Source organism: Mauremys reevesii, linkage group 3 (assembly GCF_016161935.1).
Source record: "Mauremys reevesii isolate NIE-2019 linkage group 3, ASM1616193v1, whole genome shotgun sequence".
Taxonomy (NCBI): Eukaryota; Metazoa; Chordata; order Testudines; family Geoemydidae; genus Mauremys; species Mauremys reevesii.
Genome location: NC_052625.1, coordinates 2,891,051 through 2,907,934, shown reverse-complemented (window position 1 = coordinate 2,907,934; position 16,884 = coordinate 2,891,051). Strand labels below are relative to the sequence as shown.

The following is a 16,884-nucleotide window of genomic DNA, read 5'->3' as shown; positions in this document are numbered from 1 at the left end:
ATTCACTGTTTCATATATTTTTAAAAAAATATTTGCATCTAAATCTCTACAAAACTGGAGAAAAACAACTGCATTTTAAATTGCTACAATCAACAAACACCTTGATGCGGCAATGCCTTATAAATAGGTATAAAATAATCATAATATAAAATTAAATAAGAACATGACAAAATTCAATTCTTAAAATTCAAATAAAACCAAATGAATCGGTCAGGCACAAAAATGAAGGGAGGAAACATTTGGGATGTGTTAAAAATTATTTCAGAATCTGAGGCAAGCCTCCAGGTGCACCACATTGCATACTGTCTAGCACAGGACATTCAGACTGCTGCTTTTAAGTCAAGTCACATCAAACAAGGCAACCTTAAAGTGCCGGAGAGTATCTGCAATTGTAGGAGCCATATCTTTTTCTACCCAGCCCACTAACGAGCCATCCAGTGTGACTGGGTAACACTCTGCATAGGGTTGGCTTGGAGTCCCATCAACGGGAGTGACACCTGGGAAAGAACCAAGGAAATCATTAATGCTGAAAGTAGTGATCCACACCAAACACTCTTCAGGATCTTAGAAACATTCTAGACCAGCATATAGGAAATGCTTTACATTTTACTTTGCCCGCTACATATATTAAGAATCTAAATATCAAGTATACACTATTTTTCCATATGCTGCCTGAATTATATCCAGATTTGAAACAACAAAAAGTGGCTTGATGACCACAAGAAAATAAAACGCTTAGATGAGTTGTTCTTTTACTAAATAGTCATTGGTGACCGTATAAATGTGCAAATGACAACACTTGTTGGAGACATTTCTATGCATTTCTCTTTCTGTATGCATGAACCTGCTCATTCTACCGTTTGCAGCTTTTATTAGTTCAATACGCCCAAGTAAATGGATTGCTATTCAACCAACATTTTTAAAATGTCAGTGCTGTGTAAGCCATGTATTATTTTTGTCATTAACCAAAATGCAGGTTTAGCCTCGTTGAAGTGTTTTTGTTTTAATGATACCCAGTGAAGACACGGTCTGTGGGGTCCTGCAGAGAACATCATCCGCTGTTTTCTCTAAGTTTTCTTAAGTTATTAACTCAATGGAACCTACCTAAGGAGCAGAGCAAAGGTGGCAAGGACAAGGTGTAGGATGACTGCGTCACTATTTCACAGACAGTCGTAATATGGTTCATCAGCCCACAGGGCTCTCCGTCGGGGGTGTGCACAGGGCACAGGAAGCCCCAGGATTCTGGGAGCAGTTTGCGCACTGTGGTGGTTCTCATCTTGGCAAACGCAGCACCTCTGTGTACGCAGCGAAAATGGGACAGGTAACGAATAAAATTCAGCTTGTCTGCCACCACACACAGCCCAGAATCTTGTAGCATACCCAGACCTTTAAAAAACAAAAGCCAGATTTAATGTGTGAGCTGATATTAATGAAGGACATTTGCAAAATACAATTCTATAAATCATCTTCATTAGACTCATGCACAGAAGTCTAAAAGACTGACATCAAAGGAGATTCTCAGCTTATTAAGCTATATCTACATTTGGGGGTTCAGTGGACTGGTAGTGGGCGATACAGCCTTTACATGCCAGGTCACTGGGTCAAATCCAGCTCAAGTTCCTCACCCCCATTCGGCGCGCTATGTGAAGCGAGTGAACCGTCTCAAAGCTGACTGCAAAACTACGATTTTACCATGGAAATTTTATCAGTTTGTTTCCGTATTTTTCATTGAAGTTTCACCTCATTGGAAATTTTCTGGCCTATTGTAGTCTGAGCCCAGTCTCTAGTGGACATAAAACAGTATCATAACAGACATTATGTTTGCAGCCTCAGTGCACAGGCCAAGGACTGAATGGGCTCTGATGATAAACTATCCAAGTGCCGTAGTTTCTAACTCAGCGGGGAGGGAGCACAGAGAAGTAGCTAGCACTTCCAGGCATCATGCTGTTCCTTTTCTATGGAGAACGGACATTATTTTCAAAGCAATCAATGTGGTTTCTTTTAGCCATGCTAAATGTAAAGATATTTATAAAATCCTGTATCTGAATATAAATAATGTGTATATTTTAATATACATATGATCCAAGTCTGAGGAAAAATCTAATCCTTTTGTCAAAAAGCTTCTCGTTCATAATGAGCTTCATGAATTCAACTTGAGCAAATATTCAGTAGACAAAATGATACTTTAAGAGAAGAGGCTTGAAAAAAATGTATTTCCATCAGCACCTCTCTGTGAAGAGCTAAAATTGTTTCACAGGAGTGGAATGAGGTTCAAGATAAAATTTACCCGTTTTAGAGCGCAGGTTACCAGTAGCAAGGAGATATTCAAATGGCCTTGTAACATCAATTCCCATGCTGAATAGCTTCATCATATTTTCTGAATTGATGGTTATATTGGTCTTCTGAGATCTTTTGTCCAAGGCTACTTTAACAGAAAGCAACCAAGCTTCCATCCTCTCCTAAGGTTTAAAAATGAGACGTGTTATACTAGGAAAGTAAAAACATGAAACAGCCCTGTGTCTGAAGCATGTGATGTTACTGATTAATATACTGTCCAGACCCTCCCACATTGACAGAAGACTGAACTAGATGATCTTTTGATGATTAGATAAGACTACCCATTGTTAATTTCTATCATTCTAGATTAATCCCCACCTCCCCCGAATTATGTTAATGATACCATTTCAACACTGAAAGGCACACTGTCAGTGAAATGCAGGGCACAATCCACCAGTTTTGCAATCATCTCCTGATTTATCAGCTATAGGTATGAATTTCTTAAGTATGTGGAGAAACCCATAACAAGTGAAGTGGATCATTAATGCAATATGCAGCGTAAGTGTATTATTCTGCAACAATTCAACATCTCCTGAAATGTGTCATAATTGTTGCAAGTACGTTTGACCTTTTGGTTCACTGGACATTGAACATGCTGATGAAGTGACAACCAGCGAAGGGTTGAGCTGCCTTACAAAAAAGGAATAATTTGACTTTGAAGCTCAAGTTTTTAGAAACTGCTATATATCTCACCAAGAGAGATGCTTCTCAGACAACGTGATAAACATTTTAGATGATTGTTTTTGGAGGGTCATTTGGGTTGTAATTTTGGTACTTGAATGAGCTCAGATGTTCACTATTCTGATAACAGGGAAGAGTAAGGTATTTGCCACTGCTTCCAACTCTTTATTAAAAGAAATCCACTGCATACAGCCAAGCTAATTCAAGGTAAAGGCATCATATGTTATCATTCAAACACGCCTGGAAGGGGTGGTTGGCTCCTCCACAGGTGTGCCAGAGCAGGGCTGCAGCCCGCTAGGAAAGCCCGGTTTATTGGTTCAGGGCCAGCTATTCCGTCTGACCACAGACAGCCCACCTCAATCCCCAGCGTTTCCACTCGCTGGAGTGCAGGTGGGACTTCCTTCAACAGAACACATCATAAGCCTTTAAACACCTGGGATTTAGATTTTTTTCTTCAATTCCAAAGGCACAAGCCACTGCAGTAGCTGGGGAGTTTTGTTCTTCCAAACACAAACTTCTATTAAAAAACTATGCTAAAAGCAGATGTTAAAGATATGGCCAATCAATAGACATGCTCTAAAGAGTTAGTTATATGCATGGGCTACCCACGGAGTCTGACAGCACAGACGGGGATATGTTGGGCTTGCATGCTCTTACTGTGGATTATAAATGCTTTAGTGACATTTTTATAGAGCTACACTGAACGTTTAGAACAGGAATACATCCATGTTACAATGATCAAAGGCCCAGAAATGGGCAAGACATTATTTTGTTTTATTATTATTAATAGATTACTCACATAGCTCCATAGAAGTATGTGGTACTTTACAAAGCATAGTAAGACCCATCTGTTCTAAAGAGCTTACAGTCTAAAACAGACAGGACAAAAAGAGGCCTAAACCAATAATTATTGGTGAAAAGGCAGCAGAAAATAAGGAGATAAGTATTCCAGGTGAAGAGACAACAAAACAAACTGCAAAAAGCAGAATGAAGGATGGAAGGAATAGTATGACAAGGGCCGGGGCGTCCGATGGGCAGCACAAGGGGGAGTAGGGAGAAATTAAAGCAGAGACGTAGTTGTGGACATTAGGTTGGGGCTTGAAGGTAGGAACAACGAGCTTTAATTTTCCACAGTAAACCAACAGTGATTCAAGGAGGAGCCTTGAGGAGATGACTTCAGTAGTAGTATTTTGGACAGTTGTTGGAGAAGTGAGAAGCAGGAAAACCAGAGAAGAGAAGGGGAGAGGAGCAGCACACAGGTGGATAAAGCAAGGGAAAGTAACATTAAAGAGCAAGTCTTCACAAGATCTAGTGCGGGGGGAGATAAGGGACAGAAGATCACCCTGGAGCTGCAAGACATGAAGGACATCTGAGACAAGGGAATGGATGGGATTGCCACGAGAATGCACAAGGAAGAGAGGAGAGGCCTGATGCTGCAAACAATGACGGTATCAGTTTCTCCAAAAAGGTTATAAGAATCTTCCATAAAGCAAAGTGTTAGTCAATCTAAACAGAGGGGATGTGAGTAGCTTCCTCTATAACGGAAAAAAAGAGCATGGGGCAGTTGAACAAAAAGTTCTTCCTGATGCTTCACTACTACTGTATTGAGGCCGTTTCCTCAGTAGGAACAAATTATCTACCTCTAATTCTGCTTCTCTATAGACTTCCTCACACAGGATTCTCACTCCTGGGTCAGTGTCCCCGAGCACGAAGCCCGCAGAACTCCCACCACAGCCCGCAATGGGTGTCCTATGCCACAACACTCACTCTTGTATTGCTGCCCATGCATTCCAAGCCCGTTCCTTCCTTAGCTAGTCCGGGGAAGGTGTTCCCTACAGATCAGCCCAAAGTAGATCCCTTTTGATATTTCTAACCTTCCTGGCCAATGTAACTAAAAAAAAAATAATTTTGTGTGTGTGTCTTGGATCTGGTGTCCTGACACTCCTGTCCCAACACACCATCCACTGGTGCTTTGGTCACTTGATTCAAACAGTATCTCAGCACTCTCCCAACATGTTCAGACATCACGGCACCCTTTGGTGCTTGCTTTCCAGAACTGGCAGCAGTTTGGGGCCATTTGCTCTCCAATCATTCGGTGCACTTTACTGCAGCCCTGATGCAAACTTCTCCTTGTTATCTTTGGTGCATTAGAACAGCTCCACTGTATCGATGCAGCCAAATACACTCTTAGCTACTCCACCTCAAAGCACTTAACTCAGCACATCCTACTCAGTGTCCTATGATGCCTGGTGCCTCCATGCATCTTAGCATACTTAGGGGTTTCTGAGCTTTCCTTTCTAGAGATGGTTTTGAAGAAGGACGAAGCAGGCATGTGGACTTGTGGTAGAAAGATGTCCTGTACAAATGGTCATATCCAACATCATTGCTGCCTGAGTGTCCCGTGATGTACGTGGGTTTGAAATCTGCCTACAGATGTCTCCTTGAACACTTGGGAAATGAAGGACATACCTGCAGTCCTACAACTGACACGAGGTTGGCCTGAAGTGACTCAAAAGTGAAATCCTTAGAGTGCAGGCCTGTGGGTAACACTGCTGTCTGCCGGCAGCATTCAGCACAGGTGTTGACTGAGGGAGTGGTGCCAGCTTTATGCTGGGAAGCTGTGATGCGAATTCAGGAGTGAGAATCCTGTGTGTGGTGTGTTAGTGGAGAATACTTGGCTCTCGCTGTAGGTGTTATAGTGCTCTAACAAACAAGGATGGGCAAAGAGCATCATCCCTATTTCACAGACAAGCTAACAGGCACAGAAAGGTTAAGGGACATATCCAAGGTCACACAGCAAACCAGGGGCAGAGTTGGAAACACCTAGATCTCTTGAATCTCAGCCCTCAGCATGATTCACCAGAGTCCAGCTGCCTCCTCACAAGCTCCTCTTATACGAGTCATTCAAATATCCCATTCTGGATACAGATTTGCTCTGTTTTCTATGTATCTAGAGGTTCTCCTGCCACTCACAGCTTTGAACACTTTAAGGCATTACCTTTAAGAACATGAGGTAAAGCTGCCCTGGGGTAAGCACCTCCTGGTTCATAAGGCTGTCTGGATTCTCCTCCAGGCACTCTTCTTTGGCAAACGCAAACAGCTTCCGGGTCATCAGACAAAGCAAGTAGAACTTCTCAGTTTTGGTTTTCAAGTGTACACAGATGCACTGACTGTAGGAATAGGAAGAAAGGGGCCAATTAACTCCATCTCTAACAGGATCTATGTTCCAAGCTCCGGGCTGAACAGCCCTTGACCAAACTCTTATTCGCTAACTCAGAAGTTGAGCTGCGTAACAGTTTTCCCCACACGTCTGGGGGGTTTTCAGAAATTTCAGTGAAGACCATGGACTGAAAGGATTTAGAGACTTCCCTCTCATCATCCTTAGAGATGCAATCTGCCAGAACACGACTGAGGCACATCAGCAGGTGAGCCCGCACTGCTGCTACCAGTACTGTGCCTGTTATTTGGATGAAGAGAGACTCCTGGAATGTTAATTCTACACCTTTTTAAGCACCACATTGACTGAAAATTATTCATGTTGCCATGGAGTATTTTGAGACAGGTCCACACGAAGGCTAAATTTCGTACACAGATTTCACATAAAATGTGGTGCAATCATATATGTGCATCATTAACTCTGCTCCATTGAGAAACAGTAACATAAAATGCACTCAGAATAAATGTTTTCAGTGTTACCGTAGCCATGCTGGTCCCAGGATAGGAGAGAGACAAGGTTATATCTGTTACTGGATCAACTTCTGCTGGTGGAAGGGACACAGCTTTCTAACTTGTCCCTTCCACCAACGGAAGCTGGTTCAATAAAAGATATTATCTCACCCTAAAATAAAAAAAAAAAAAAAAAAAAAAAGAAAAAAAAAAACTAAAAAACTAAAACTTACTGCTCAAAAACATCCCAAACAATCAATCCTATCATCATCAGCCAGAGCACTCATTTTATCTGTCTGAATACTAACAGTGACAAGACAAAAAGACAGAAAACAGAATTCAGGTCACAAGGTCAGAGGTCCCCTAGTGCTGCCTTCCTCCTCTCTCAGCTCTCACTCAGCTCTCCTCAACCTTCAGCCCTTTCCAGATTGCATGTTTCCGATTTGAACAGCCCCACGAGATTTGAAAAAAAAAGAGAGAGTTTAAGAAAAGAAAATCATCTCTTCTGATCATCAATGATGATTCATCCTCCTTTCTTCTTCCCTTCCAGATGACTCTGACTCTACATTTTTTTTAACTTTTTCTAACCAGTAGGCTGGCAGGAGCTCTCTTCTGCTGCACTACACCATGACTAACTCAACTACAGGTATCTCAAGGACTCTGGAGCCTTCCAATCAAGGCCTAGAAGCAAAGAAGCCCTCAACTCAAACCAAAACACCCATCAACCACCCCTATCCCCTCTTTCCTTCCTCCTCCCTAAAAAAAAAAAAAAAAAAAAAAAGAAGAATGGAAATGCAGTATGTTATTATGTATTCCACAAGTGTTATTCTTTTTCTCTACCTAATATATATAAACAAAATTTTTTTTTTAAAAACTTCATCTCATCCTGTTGTGCTCAAGTGCTGCAAAGGACTTCAAACAACAGGTTAAATGCCAAGCAGGCTGTGGTACAGTAGATTCAGAGTTAAGGCTGAGCTCACTATTCAATTTCCTAACATCTCTCTCTCAGTATTGAGGATATTTAGATCTCTTATAAAACCCACTATATAAAGCCATATGGCAAAATGCATGAAGGACTGAGTCTGCAGCCATTCTCTGACATCATGCTCACATACCTGGTGGATGTGCGTTTGCAGACAGATTAAGGTAAATGCAACGTTTCCAGAAGCTGTCTGAAAACTGGCCCCATAATGTTATTTGGTGGGTGGGTGGGTGGGTGGGTGTGTGTGTGTGTGTGTGTGTGTGTGTGTGTGTGTGTGTGTGTGTGTGTGTGTGTGTGTGTGGGTGTGGGTGTGTGTGTGTGTGTGTGTGTGTGTGTGTGAATGTCTCTCTAAATTTTTGTCCTTAAGGTCAGACAGTGAAATGTGACTACATCTGTAGTTCAATCATTTATATATATATTGCTACATGAATACGTACTCCAGAAGGAATTCTGCAGCTTGTTCATTTGGGTACCACTCAGGAAGGTTGAGTTTCACTCGGAAGCATTTCCCAATGTAGTTAAGGACCTGCTTTTGCGTGGCACAGCCCTCCTCCATTACCATTCTCAGCATCTGAGAGATGCAGTTCTTATAGAAGGAGTTGTCTTCTCTTCCTTTGATCAACTCCTGAAAAATCTGGTAATCTGAGAAACCAACTAATGCCTGGAGGAAAGAAAGGCACCAGATCAGAGAACAAAGAAAAACGAGGAGTAATAAATCACGTCTAATTAAATTATAGAATGAGGCCAGGTCACTCCAGCCACTAATGCCAGCTTATGCTCTTCTATCCTTCTAATACCCTTGCCCTAAGATAAACAGTTTTCTGAGGTTCAATTAGCTGTGGAGAAAGACCCTGGGTATACACAACCTGATGAGCATCACAAATTCCCCAACGAAGCCCCTGGAAAAGCAAAAGCTGGGTTAATACAGACAATGATGAATCAAAATTAATTTAGTTTTTCTTCATTTAAATAAGATTTTTTATATTTATAGACACTGACCTTGCTTACAATATAAATGTAATTTACAATTTGTCTCAAATCACTAATTATTGACATTTGAGAAAATTGAAAACAAGAGGTTTTTATAATCGAATGGATGGCTTAAAAATTAGATTGATGTAGCTATGTTGCACAGGGCTGTGAAAAACCTCATGCCCTGTGCAACGCAGTTAGATTGGCCTAGTCCCTGAAGAGACGCAGCTAGATCAACGGAAGAATTCATCCATCGCGAGAGGTGCTTTAACTACACGGATGGAAAAAGCCCTTCCATCGCTGCAGGAAGCAGCTACAGTATGGTGCTGTAGCAGCACAGATGCAGCCCCATCGCTGGGCTGCTGTAGGGTGGACATAGCCTGAGTCCAGCTGCAACCCCTCGCTTTAAATCCAACACTCAACTCAGTGGTGATTCTATTTAAACAACACAGCTCACACAGACGGGGGGTTTATAACTAGGAAAATCAGAAATAACTTTCACTTGTTTATGAAAACAAAGACAAAGCCTGTGAAGAAATGTAATCTGTCAAACTAAGCTGCCATTTCAACAAAGCATGTGCAGGTTGTCTGACAATGGACACATCCCGGTGGGTTGTTAAATCAAATACATCAGCTAGATTACAAAAGCAATCTGGCACTATTACCAGGAGAACGTGCTTTCTTTTCAGGAAAAGAAAGATGAAAATAGTTAACTGAAGCCAAATCTTTACTATTACAGTAACTCCCCACTTAACCTCCCCCCGCTTAACACTGTTTCAAAGTTACGTCGCTGCTCTATGAGGGAACAGGCTCCTTTAAAGTTGTGCAATGCTCCCTTTTCGTGCTGCCTGCTCTGCCCACTGCTTGTAAGATTCTCTGGAAGAGCAGCGACTTTACAAGGGAGCATTGCACAACTACTTCTCCGCCTCCTCCCCCTCCCTCCCAGTGCTTCCCCCACCGCCAAACAGCTGTTTGGCAGCACTTAGGACTTTCGGGGGGAGGGAGAGGAGCGGGGATGCGGCATGCTCCGGAGAGGAGGTGGAGTGGGGGGTGGGAAGAGGTGGGCCTGGAGCATCCCCAGCAAAGTTGGCGCCTGTTCTTCTCCAGGGAAGCTGCTGCTGCGAAGGTGCTTCCTAGCATCCTTGCCTGCAGTGGGCTGTGCCTGTGTGGGGTAAGCCAGAAGCACTTCCCAACCACAGTACAGTATACAGTATAATGCCTTTTGTCTGCCCCCTAAAAAAATGTCCTTGGAACCTAACCCCCCGCATTTACATTACATCTTACGGGAAAATCGGATTTGTTTAATATTGTTTCACTTAAAGTTGCATTTTTCAGGAACAAAACTACAACATTAAGTGAGGAGTTACATTGTGCTTTAAATAGGTACAGTAAATCATTCTACTCTGTCTAGAGACAGCTATTTTGAAAACTTTCACTGCCCTGCTTAGCAAAATTCATGCACAGTGCTTACTAAATTGTATTCTGTAGTTATGAGCTTTTATGAAAGTTCATCATCCAATGGTTGCTTGCCTTCTGTAACTCATGCGCTCTAAATACACTCATTGCCTCCACAGAGACACTGGGCTTGTCTTCACTGCACGAGTTAGCACACTGGAGTTAGCCCAGCTCAAGGGAGAGCGACCACACTTCAAAACAACACTAGAGTTACACAGAGTTATTTGACTAGCAGCACAGAATGAATGGATTAGCTGCTGCTGAGTAGGGGTATCTTGCGCTGTTGCAATCCCACAGAATTACGTGCTCAAGCATCAGCATCCCTGTCCTGTAGGTGAAATCAGGTTTGGATGCACAGTCTACTTCATTCGAAACGCCTTTGAGACAGGACGACAGGGCCTTTGGACTTTTTGTCCAAAGTTCACCACCATAAGATTTCCTAAGAAATTGGTCCTGTCTACGTAACAACTAGCAGCTCTCAAACTCAACATGTGTAGCCTCCTCTTCCCCAAATGTCTCTGTGACCTAGGGAGGAAAATGAGCAAACACAGTGTCTGTACCTCTGAGATCCTCCTGGCAGCAAGGGTAGCCACCAGGAAGGAAGACTTGAAAGACAGCAAAATCCCAAAGGCTCCAAGGACCCTTCTGTAAGACTGATGAGCAACAGGACAGGTCATGGTAATAAGTATTACACCTACTGAGGTTTACAGGATCGGGCCTTTATATTTTAAGCCTGATGGGGCAAAGGGCTGACTTCCTTTGTGGCCGATACAACACTGAACACATTGGTGCTTTCACAATCACTTGAAAAAAAGGTATTTTTGAAACCATTTCTAACATTGTTTATCCAGGAAAGTTCTGTACAGAAGCAGCATTTTGTTTCTATGCTATTTTGCTTGATTTTCAATTGGGCTGACATGACTTATCTGATTAGAACTAAGATTCATGTGCTCCCAAAGTCTTTCACTGAACGATACTGCCAATAACTGGGATACGGACTAAAAACATTCTGCCAATATTGCGCTTGAGGATTTATTCTGCACTATTGTTTGTTTTAAAACAGCTTTATCCTGGACTTCAGATGGAAACTCCCCACCATTACCTTTTAAAAACGTCTCATCAGCACTGTCTTATAGCAAAAAGCCAAGAAATATTCATACAAAACCTTATTTCCCCTTCAGCTGTGTACACCTTCTCATACTTCAGCCCTGAATATTGTACTACCGACACAGGCAGGTCTGGTTTGGACTACAATCCTTGACAGTCAAGATGACAAGTTCCATTTAATGAAATGCTTCACGCGGAATTAACTATTGAATAAGTCATTTTTCCAAGCAAGAAACAGGCTGCTACACTTTACACAGCAATTCTTCAATCAATCTTTCATTCACCAAAAAACCTAAGCGTAGATTATGGTTTACCTTCAGTGCAAATCCCAGTGGGAGGAAGAACAACTCTTTCTGAAAAATGAAGTTCAGCATCACTGTACCATTTTCCAGATAGTGAAGGTTCATGTTTATAGCAGTGTGCTCATCCCTAACACAGTGCATCGATATACCTGCCCAAACAAACATAAGCAAAGATTCACTTGTACAACACAGAAACTACTGACTGCATGCTATCGAGACTACAGAACAAGCATTGTATTTAATTGCTCTGGATACAGTTTAGATTTCCTGGGGTGGGGACACTGTATGGCTCAAAGGCATCGTACTGAGACAGTATATCACACTTGTAGATAGCTAGTGCAAGTCATTACCACAGGCTGATTTTCAGTATTCTGCTTGAAATGAATTAGAGGTCTCACTTCAGTTCCTACAGGATGGGTATTCACATCAACGCTGGCCCTCTTGCTGGCAGTCTCAAGAGAGAGATCAAGGATTAATCAAAAATAGGGCCTGATTCTCCACTGCCTTCCACTACTTTAGGTCTGATTTGCAAGGTATTTCAGCATGAGTAGTCCCACTGACTTCACAATCTTAAAATTAAGCACGTGCTGAATCAGGCCATGACCTTTTACACTAGTGCAAAGTGGGTGCAAAATGCGACTGTTGTGATCTGGTATCATTTTATACTCACTGTACAGTGTACATGACACTACGATGTGTACGGCAGTGGGGAATCGGGCCCGTGGTGACTAAGCTACTCTTTTATTACTAGATGTAGCAGCGTGGCAGAAGAGTTCAGACACACTGATCTTAGGGAAACAAACTACAGATCCTGCACCACCATCCTTCTAGATCATACAGTCATTGGGGCAAGGACTGTATTTGTACGTCTTACAAAGCAGCTTCAAGCTCATTGTCAAAAATGTACCGGTTCTGTGAATAAATATAAACAATGCATTTTTAATGAGGCAGAACACAATGCACTGACAGGTAGGATTTTCATTAAAAACAGGGCGCGTTGATAGTGAGTTTTAATATAAACAACAGGCAGGATTCAAAGGAGAGCCATTACCAATTATGACACTGAGCCTTACGATGGCGGTAGTGCAGATTCTATTTTAACTGTGGATAAATCTCTTTACTACCTTAACTTAGTGCAGGGAAAGGAAATTCAGTGTTGCCTATAGCACCAACAGACTTCTGTGTCCATTGGATTGATGTTCTCAGGTTCACTTCCATTACACCCTGCTCACAATGTAAGCTGGACCACCCACAATCAGACAGAATACAACCCAGTATCACCCGATATCAATGGTTCAGATTACAACAGTCAAAAGCCATCAACCTAGCTTATGCCTTATATAATGTAATTAGCCTTTTATTTTCACAAGCACTAAAATTCATCCAAATGTTAAAAGAATTGCTTTTTCCAGCACAGGGCTTCTCCCTTTTCAAGGAATAGAATTTCCCCTCATCTGAGCAAGCTGCCATGTTTATGTACAGCACAACTGCATGAACAAAATAGAAAGCAATAACTAAATACAGTTTGTTTATTCTCAAGCAACTGTCTTACTAAGGTGATGCCCCTAACAAAATCACTACACTTACCATACTCTGTGTAACCAGGGCCTCGGCTTTTCCATTTGGGTCTTATCATTGCAATGGGAAAGTTTCGTCTAGGCATAATCAGCATTCTGATAACTTTTTCTATACCGTTAACTATAAAATAGCCTCCCATTTCCTGACAAGAGAGAAAGTGCTTTAAAAATTAATACACCAGAGTTCAAAGATCTGAGTACAGAGTACCTTTTATACAAGAAACAAAGTGGAAGTGAGACAAAATTAGCTCTTATTGGACAGTAAAATGGCAAGTTGTATTGACATGTGCTCGGGATGCCTGCATCACTCACACAACAGGTAAGAGTGCATTACGGAGGTCATCCCAAACAAGTGCCAATAAACCTGTCATACTATTATAAGCTCTGTATATTCCATGTATTTTACGAAAATAACTATTTTAGTGGTGTTTAAAATAATTATTGGGACTATTTCTTGTATTCGTCCACCTGTAAAGCCAGATGCACTAGTTACACTAAGTCCAACTGTAGAGGCTGCAGAGAAAATGAGAAGACAAGACAGTAAGTTAAAGAAACCTCTAAAATGACCTATAACAACTTTAGTATACATGGAAATATCAGAATTTTAAAATACCATATCTTGGGCCCTTTCAGAGCTACTAGCAAGTACTAGCTACTAAGACGCTCCCCTTTCCAAGTGTAAAATTCCTGTTCTGAGGGATATAAAATATTGGATTTAAAACTTTCCCCTGATCTGAATACTCCCTTTCCCCACATGAGGTCTCTGGGTAGCAAACTGGGAGGAAGAAAAGCTCTATTCCACATTTGGAGAAAAGAACATGATTGTGTGTCCAACTGATTTTTAAAAATGGCAGCTTAGAAGCCATCTGAAATATCAGACAAAGCCTCAGGTGTGCAAAGTAAAGGAGAAGTGGCCAAATATGCATGATACATGCACATTTATTGCATGGCTTTGCAATTTAGCGCGTGTGTGACGCTAACATCCAATATAAAAATTAATTCCAGAGAAAATTCTCTTCACCTTTACATGTTTGTTCAAATTACAATGACTGTGCAATCAAAGTTAATTATAAAGATGCAGGATATGTGGCTCTGGGCCTGGCAATAATAGGGTATCATTGTAGATTACAGTGACTGAAAACAGACTAATTGTTCATCCATTTGGTTATTTACTTTGATTGTAAACTGAAAAGAAATTACTACACTTTTAATGAAAAATGGCAGCACTATATGGTTCTGTATCCACATATTCAATTTATCACACAGAGCAGATAAAAAAGCCGCAACAGCAAAAGGGAACCCGACAGTAATGGAGAAGTAATATCTATGGCTATGAAGGGGAAATGTATCACCTCCAAAGAGCCCTTCTGTAAGAGTCTCACCATCAGCCCGGGGCCCCAGAACCACTGCTTAGCGGTAGCTGGCAGCTAGGGGGCAGAGTGCACTCAAGCCTTAAATTCTAACCCCGAGAACAGAAGCAGCCCTGTGTGCCTCCAGAGAAGGGGAAGGATAGTCTTCCAGAGGCAGCTGCGCATGTGGAAAGTAACATCTAGTACCAGTAATGGTCACTGCCTGCATGAGCCTGAGGTACTCCATGTGCTTTTACCTTCCTTCTCAAGAGGAGGGTTATAGGCATCCCAAAGGGCAAATAACCTGAAGCCAGCTTGAGGGCTGAGACTTATGACCCAAGAGAAACTACACAAAATCTTTACAAATGGTGTAAACTCAGAAAATATGACAGATTGTGCTTCTAAATAGATATGCCCAAATCCTTCAAGCTAATGTAAAACCCACGTCCCTTGCCACAAGGTAAAGAAGATATTCCTGCCCCACCAAAATCCACTGTTACCTCTTCTTCCTCATGGTGTTCAATCAGAGCTCTGGGAGGAAGACTATGCAGATTGCAAAGCTTAGATTTCACCATGATTGGAACATATCCCAGGGACTGTTTAATAATCCCTTTAGGAATGCCATTCACTGACCAGCTGATGTCAGCCTATAGAGAAACAATACAGCAAATTATTAGGAAAGTTAAAATAACACAGATAATGATAAAATATAGCTCGCTGTCTTTAGAAAATGAGCTACATTACAACATTGGATGTTCAATACAAAACCATAAATAGCAAAAAAGTTATACTGTCTGCAAAGAAAACAGTAATTAGTTATAATGCATTATATATACACTATAAGAATAAAGACATACAAATTATATATTATAGTGGATGCACGGTCACATCTACTATAGCTCAGGTTATGTTGGGACTTTCTTTATAATTCCATTTTTGTTCATTTATAATGTGAATAAAAATTTCCCATGTTTTGTCTCTGCATGAAGTGAGGATTATGGTTTTGGGGTTGTTTTTCTTTGCAAAGTTTAAACAAAATTACAAAAGTTATGCAAGGATGAACAAAACTCTTACAATGGTGGAATTAAAATACATAATAACTTAGGTAGGTCCCACTGTTATTTACAACCCCCCAAAGTAAGTATTCGTGTTTATAATGTTTATAGCCTGGCAGGAGGCAGAATACTAGACTTCGGAGCATCGGTGTGCTGGTATTTTTAATCTGTCTGCAATGTTAATTGTGTAAAACTTCACAATGGTTTCACAAAAAAACCCAAGAAGAATTATTCTGTATTAATGCCATGGCTCCCTCTCCCAGGAAAATCAGATTGCCTGTTCAAGACTCTTACTGCTGCTGAAGTCATAATGGAATTCCTGTTCCTGTAACAAAGAGGAGCTAAAGCGTACCAATAAATTGGAGAAAAAAATCTCAGATTTCAGTAAGGGGAAGAGATAAACACTTTTCTTCCCTTAAATATACACACATCTGGAAATCTGTCTAACTGCAACTACTCAGACAGGCTACAAAACCAGAGAAAATCAAAACAATGATCACAGTGGAATTCAGCACAGGGGTGATGGAATGAATTTAGAGCAACCAGACAAGACAAAAATTATTAGATTTATCTATTCTGTTGATATAGATAGTTCAGGGTCAAAAATTAATTTAAGTTTATCTGACACTCAATCTTCTTAAGCACAAGGAGTTTATAAAGTACAGACGATCTCACGAAGTGTTAGAAAAGTGCATGGTTTAGTGGTCTCAGCAAAGGACTGGGAACCAGGAACTCAGGGATTTTTGGGCAAGTCATAACATCTCTACCTGTAAGAAAGGAACAGTATCTACTCCCGCCTCAGAACGGCAGTGTCAGGGGTAGTTAACTGATGTTCCTAAACTACCTTATAGATTCAAAAAACAGGAAGCTAATGATTCTCTTTTGGTCACTGGTCCTGAATTATTGCTCAGAATTTCTTCCTGGTCCACTAAATGTTACTAGGTTGCAAGATGTCACCTTTTAAAAACCACATTCCCCCACACCTCAATTTCTATTCAGATATCATATTAGTAAGTAATATTTTATGAACCATTAGTTAAAAGTTAACATTTTGTGCCATTTGAAAGCTGGGATTTCAGTCTTTCATGAGATACAAATTTTGCCGTGCATGAATGTTCTCAAGTCAGCAATCTCTGATACACCTGGGAACTGAAATGGGGGAGAGCAGAAGCAAGAAAGTTGTTTCAGGGTCTAATATGGCTCTCCTCATTCAGCACACAGGGCTCTTTCCAACATGGCAACTGGGAGAGAGATGTGTGACACTGCTCTCTAGGGAGTACTACAGTGGGCCGTGGGGAGGGATAGCTCAGTGGTTTGAGCATTGGCCTGCTAAGGTTGGTTGAGTTCAGTTCAGGGAGAGGACTAGGGATAGGAGGCAAAAGAAAAATTGGTCTGCTAAGA

At 41.3% G+C, this 16,884-nt stretch overlaps 1 protein-coding gene across 3 annotated transcripts in view; it reads right to left on the bottom strand.

Annotated features, from left to right (window-relative positions):
* POLR1B (RNA polymerase I subunit B) overlaps window positions 1-16,884 on the bottom strand; it is a 31,002-nt gene that overhangs the window by 9,486 nt on the left and 4,632 nt on the right. For 2 of the 3 annotated variants that reach the window (XM_039530871.1, XM_039530870.1), the window contains exons 3-10: window positions 14,929-15,075; window positions 13,090-13,222; window positions 11,515-11,651; window positions 8,104-8,327; window positions 6,017-6,188; window positions 2,288-2,459; window positions 1,105-1,386; window positions 364-497 (exon numbers count right to left, since the gene is read on the bottom strand). In XM_039530871.1, coding sequence (XP_039386805.1) covers window positions 364-497; window positions 1,105-1,386; window positions 2,288-2,459; window positions 6,017-6,188; window positions 8,104-8,327; window positions 11,515-11,651; window positions 13,090-13,222; window positions 14,929-15,075 — 1,401 coding nt within the window. Of the gene's footprint in view, window positions 1-363; window positions 498-1,104; window positions 1,387-2,287; window positions 2,460-6,016; window positions 6,189-8,103; window positions 8,328-11,514; window positions 11,652-13,089; window positions 13,223-14,928; window positions 15,076-16,884 lie in introns of those variants that run through there. The other variant, XM_039530872.1, reaches the window with a different exon arrangement.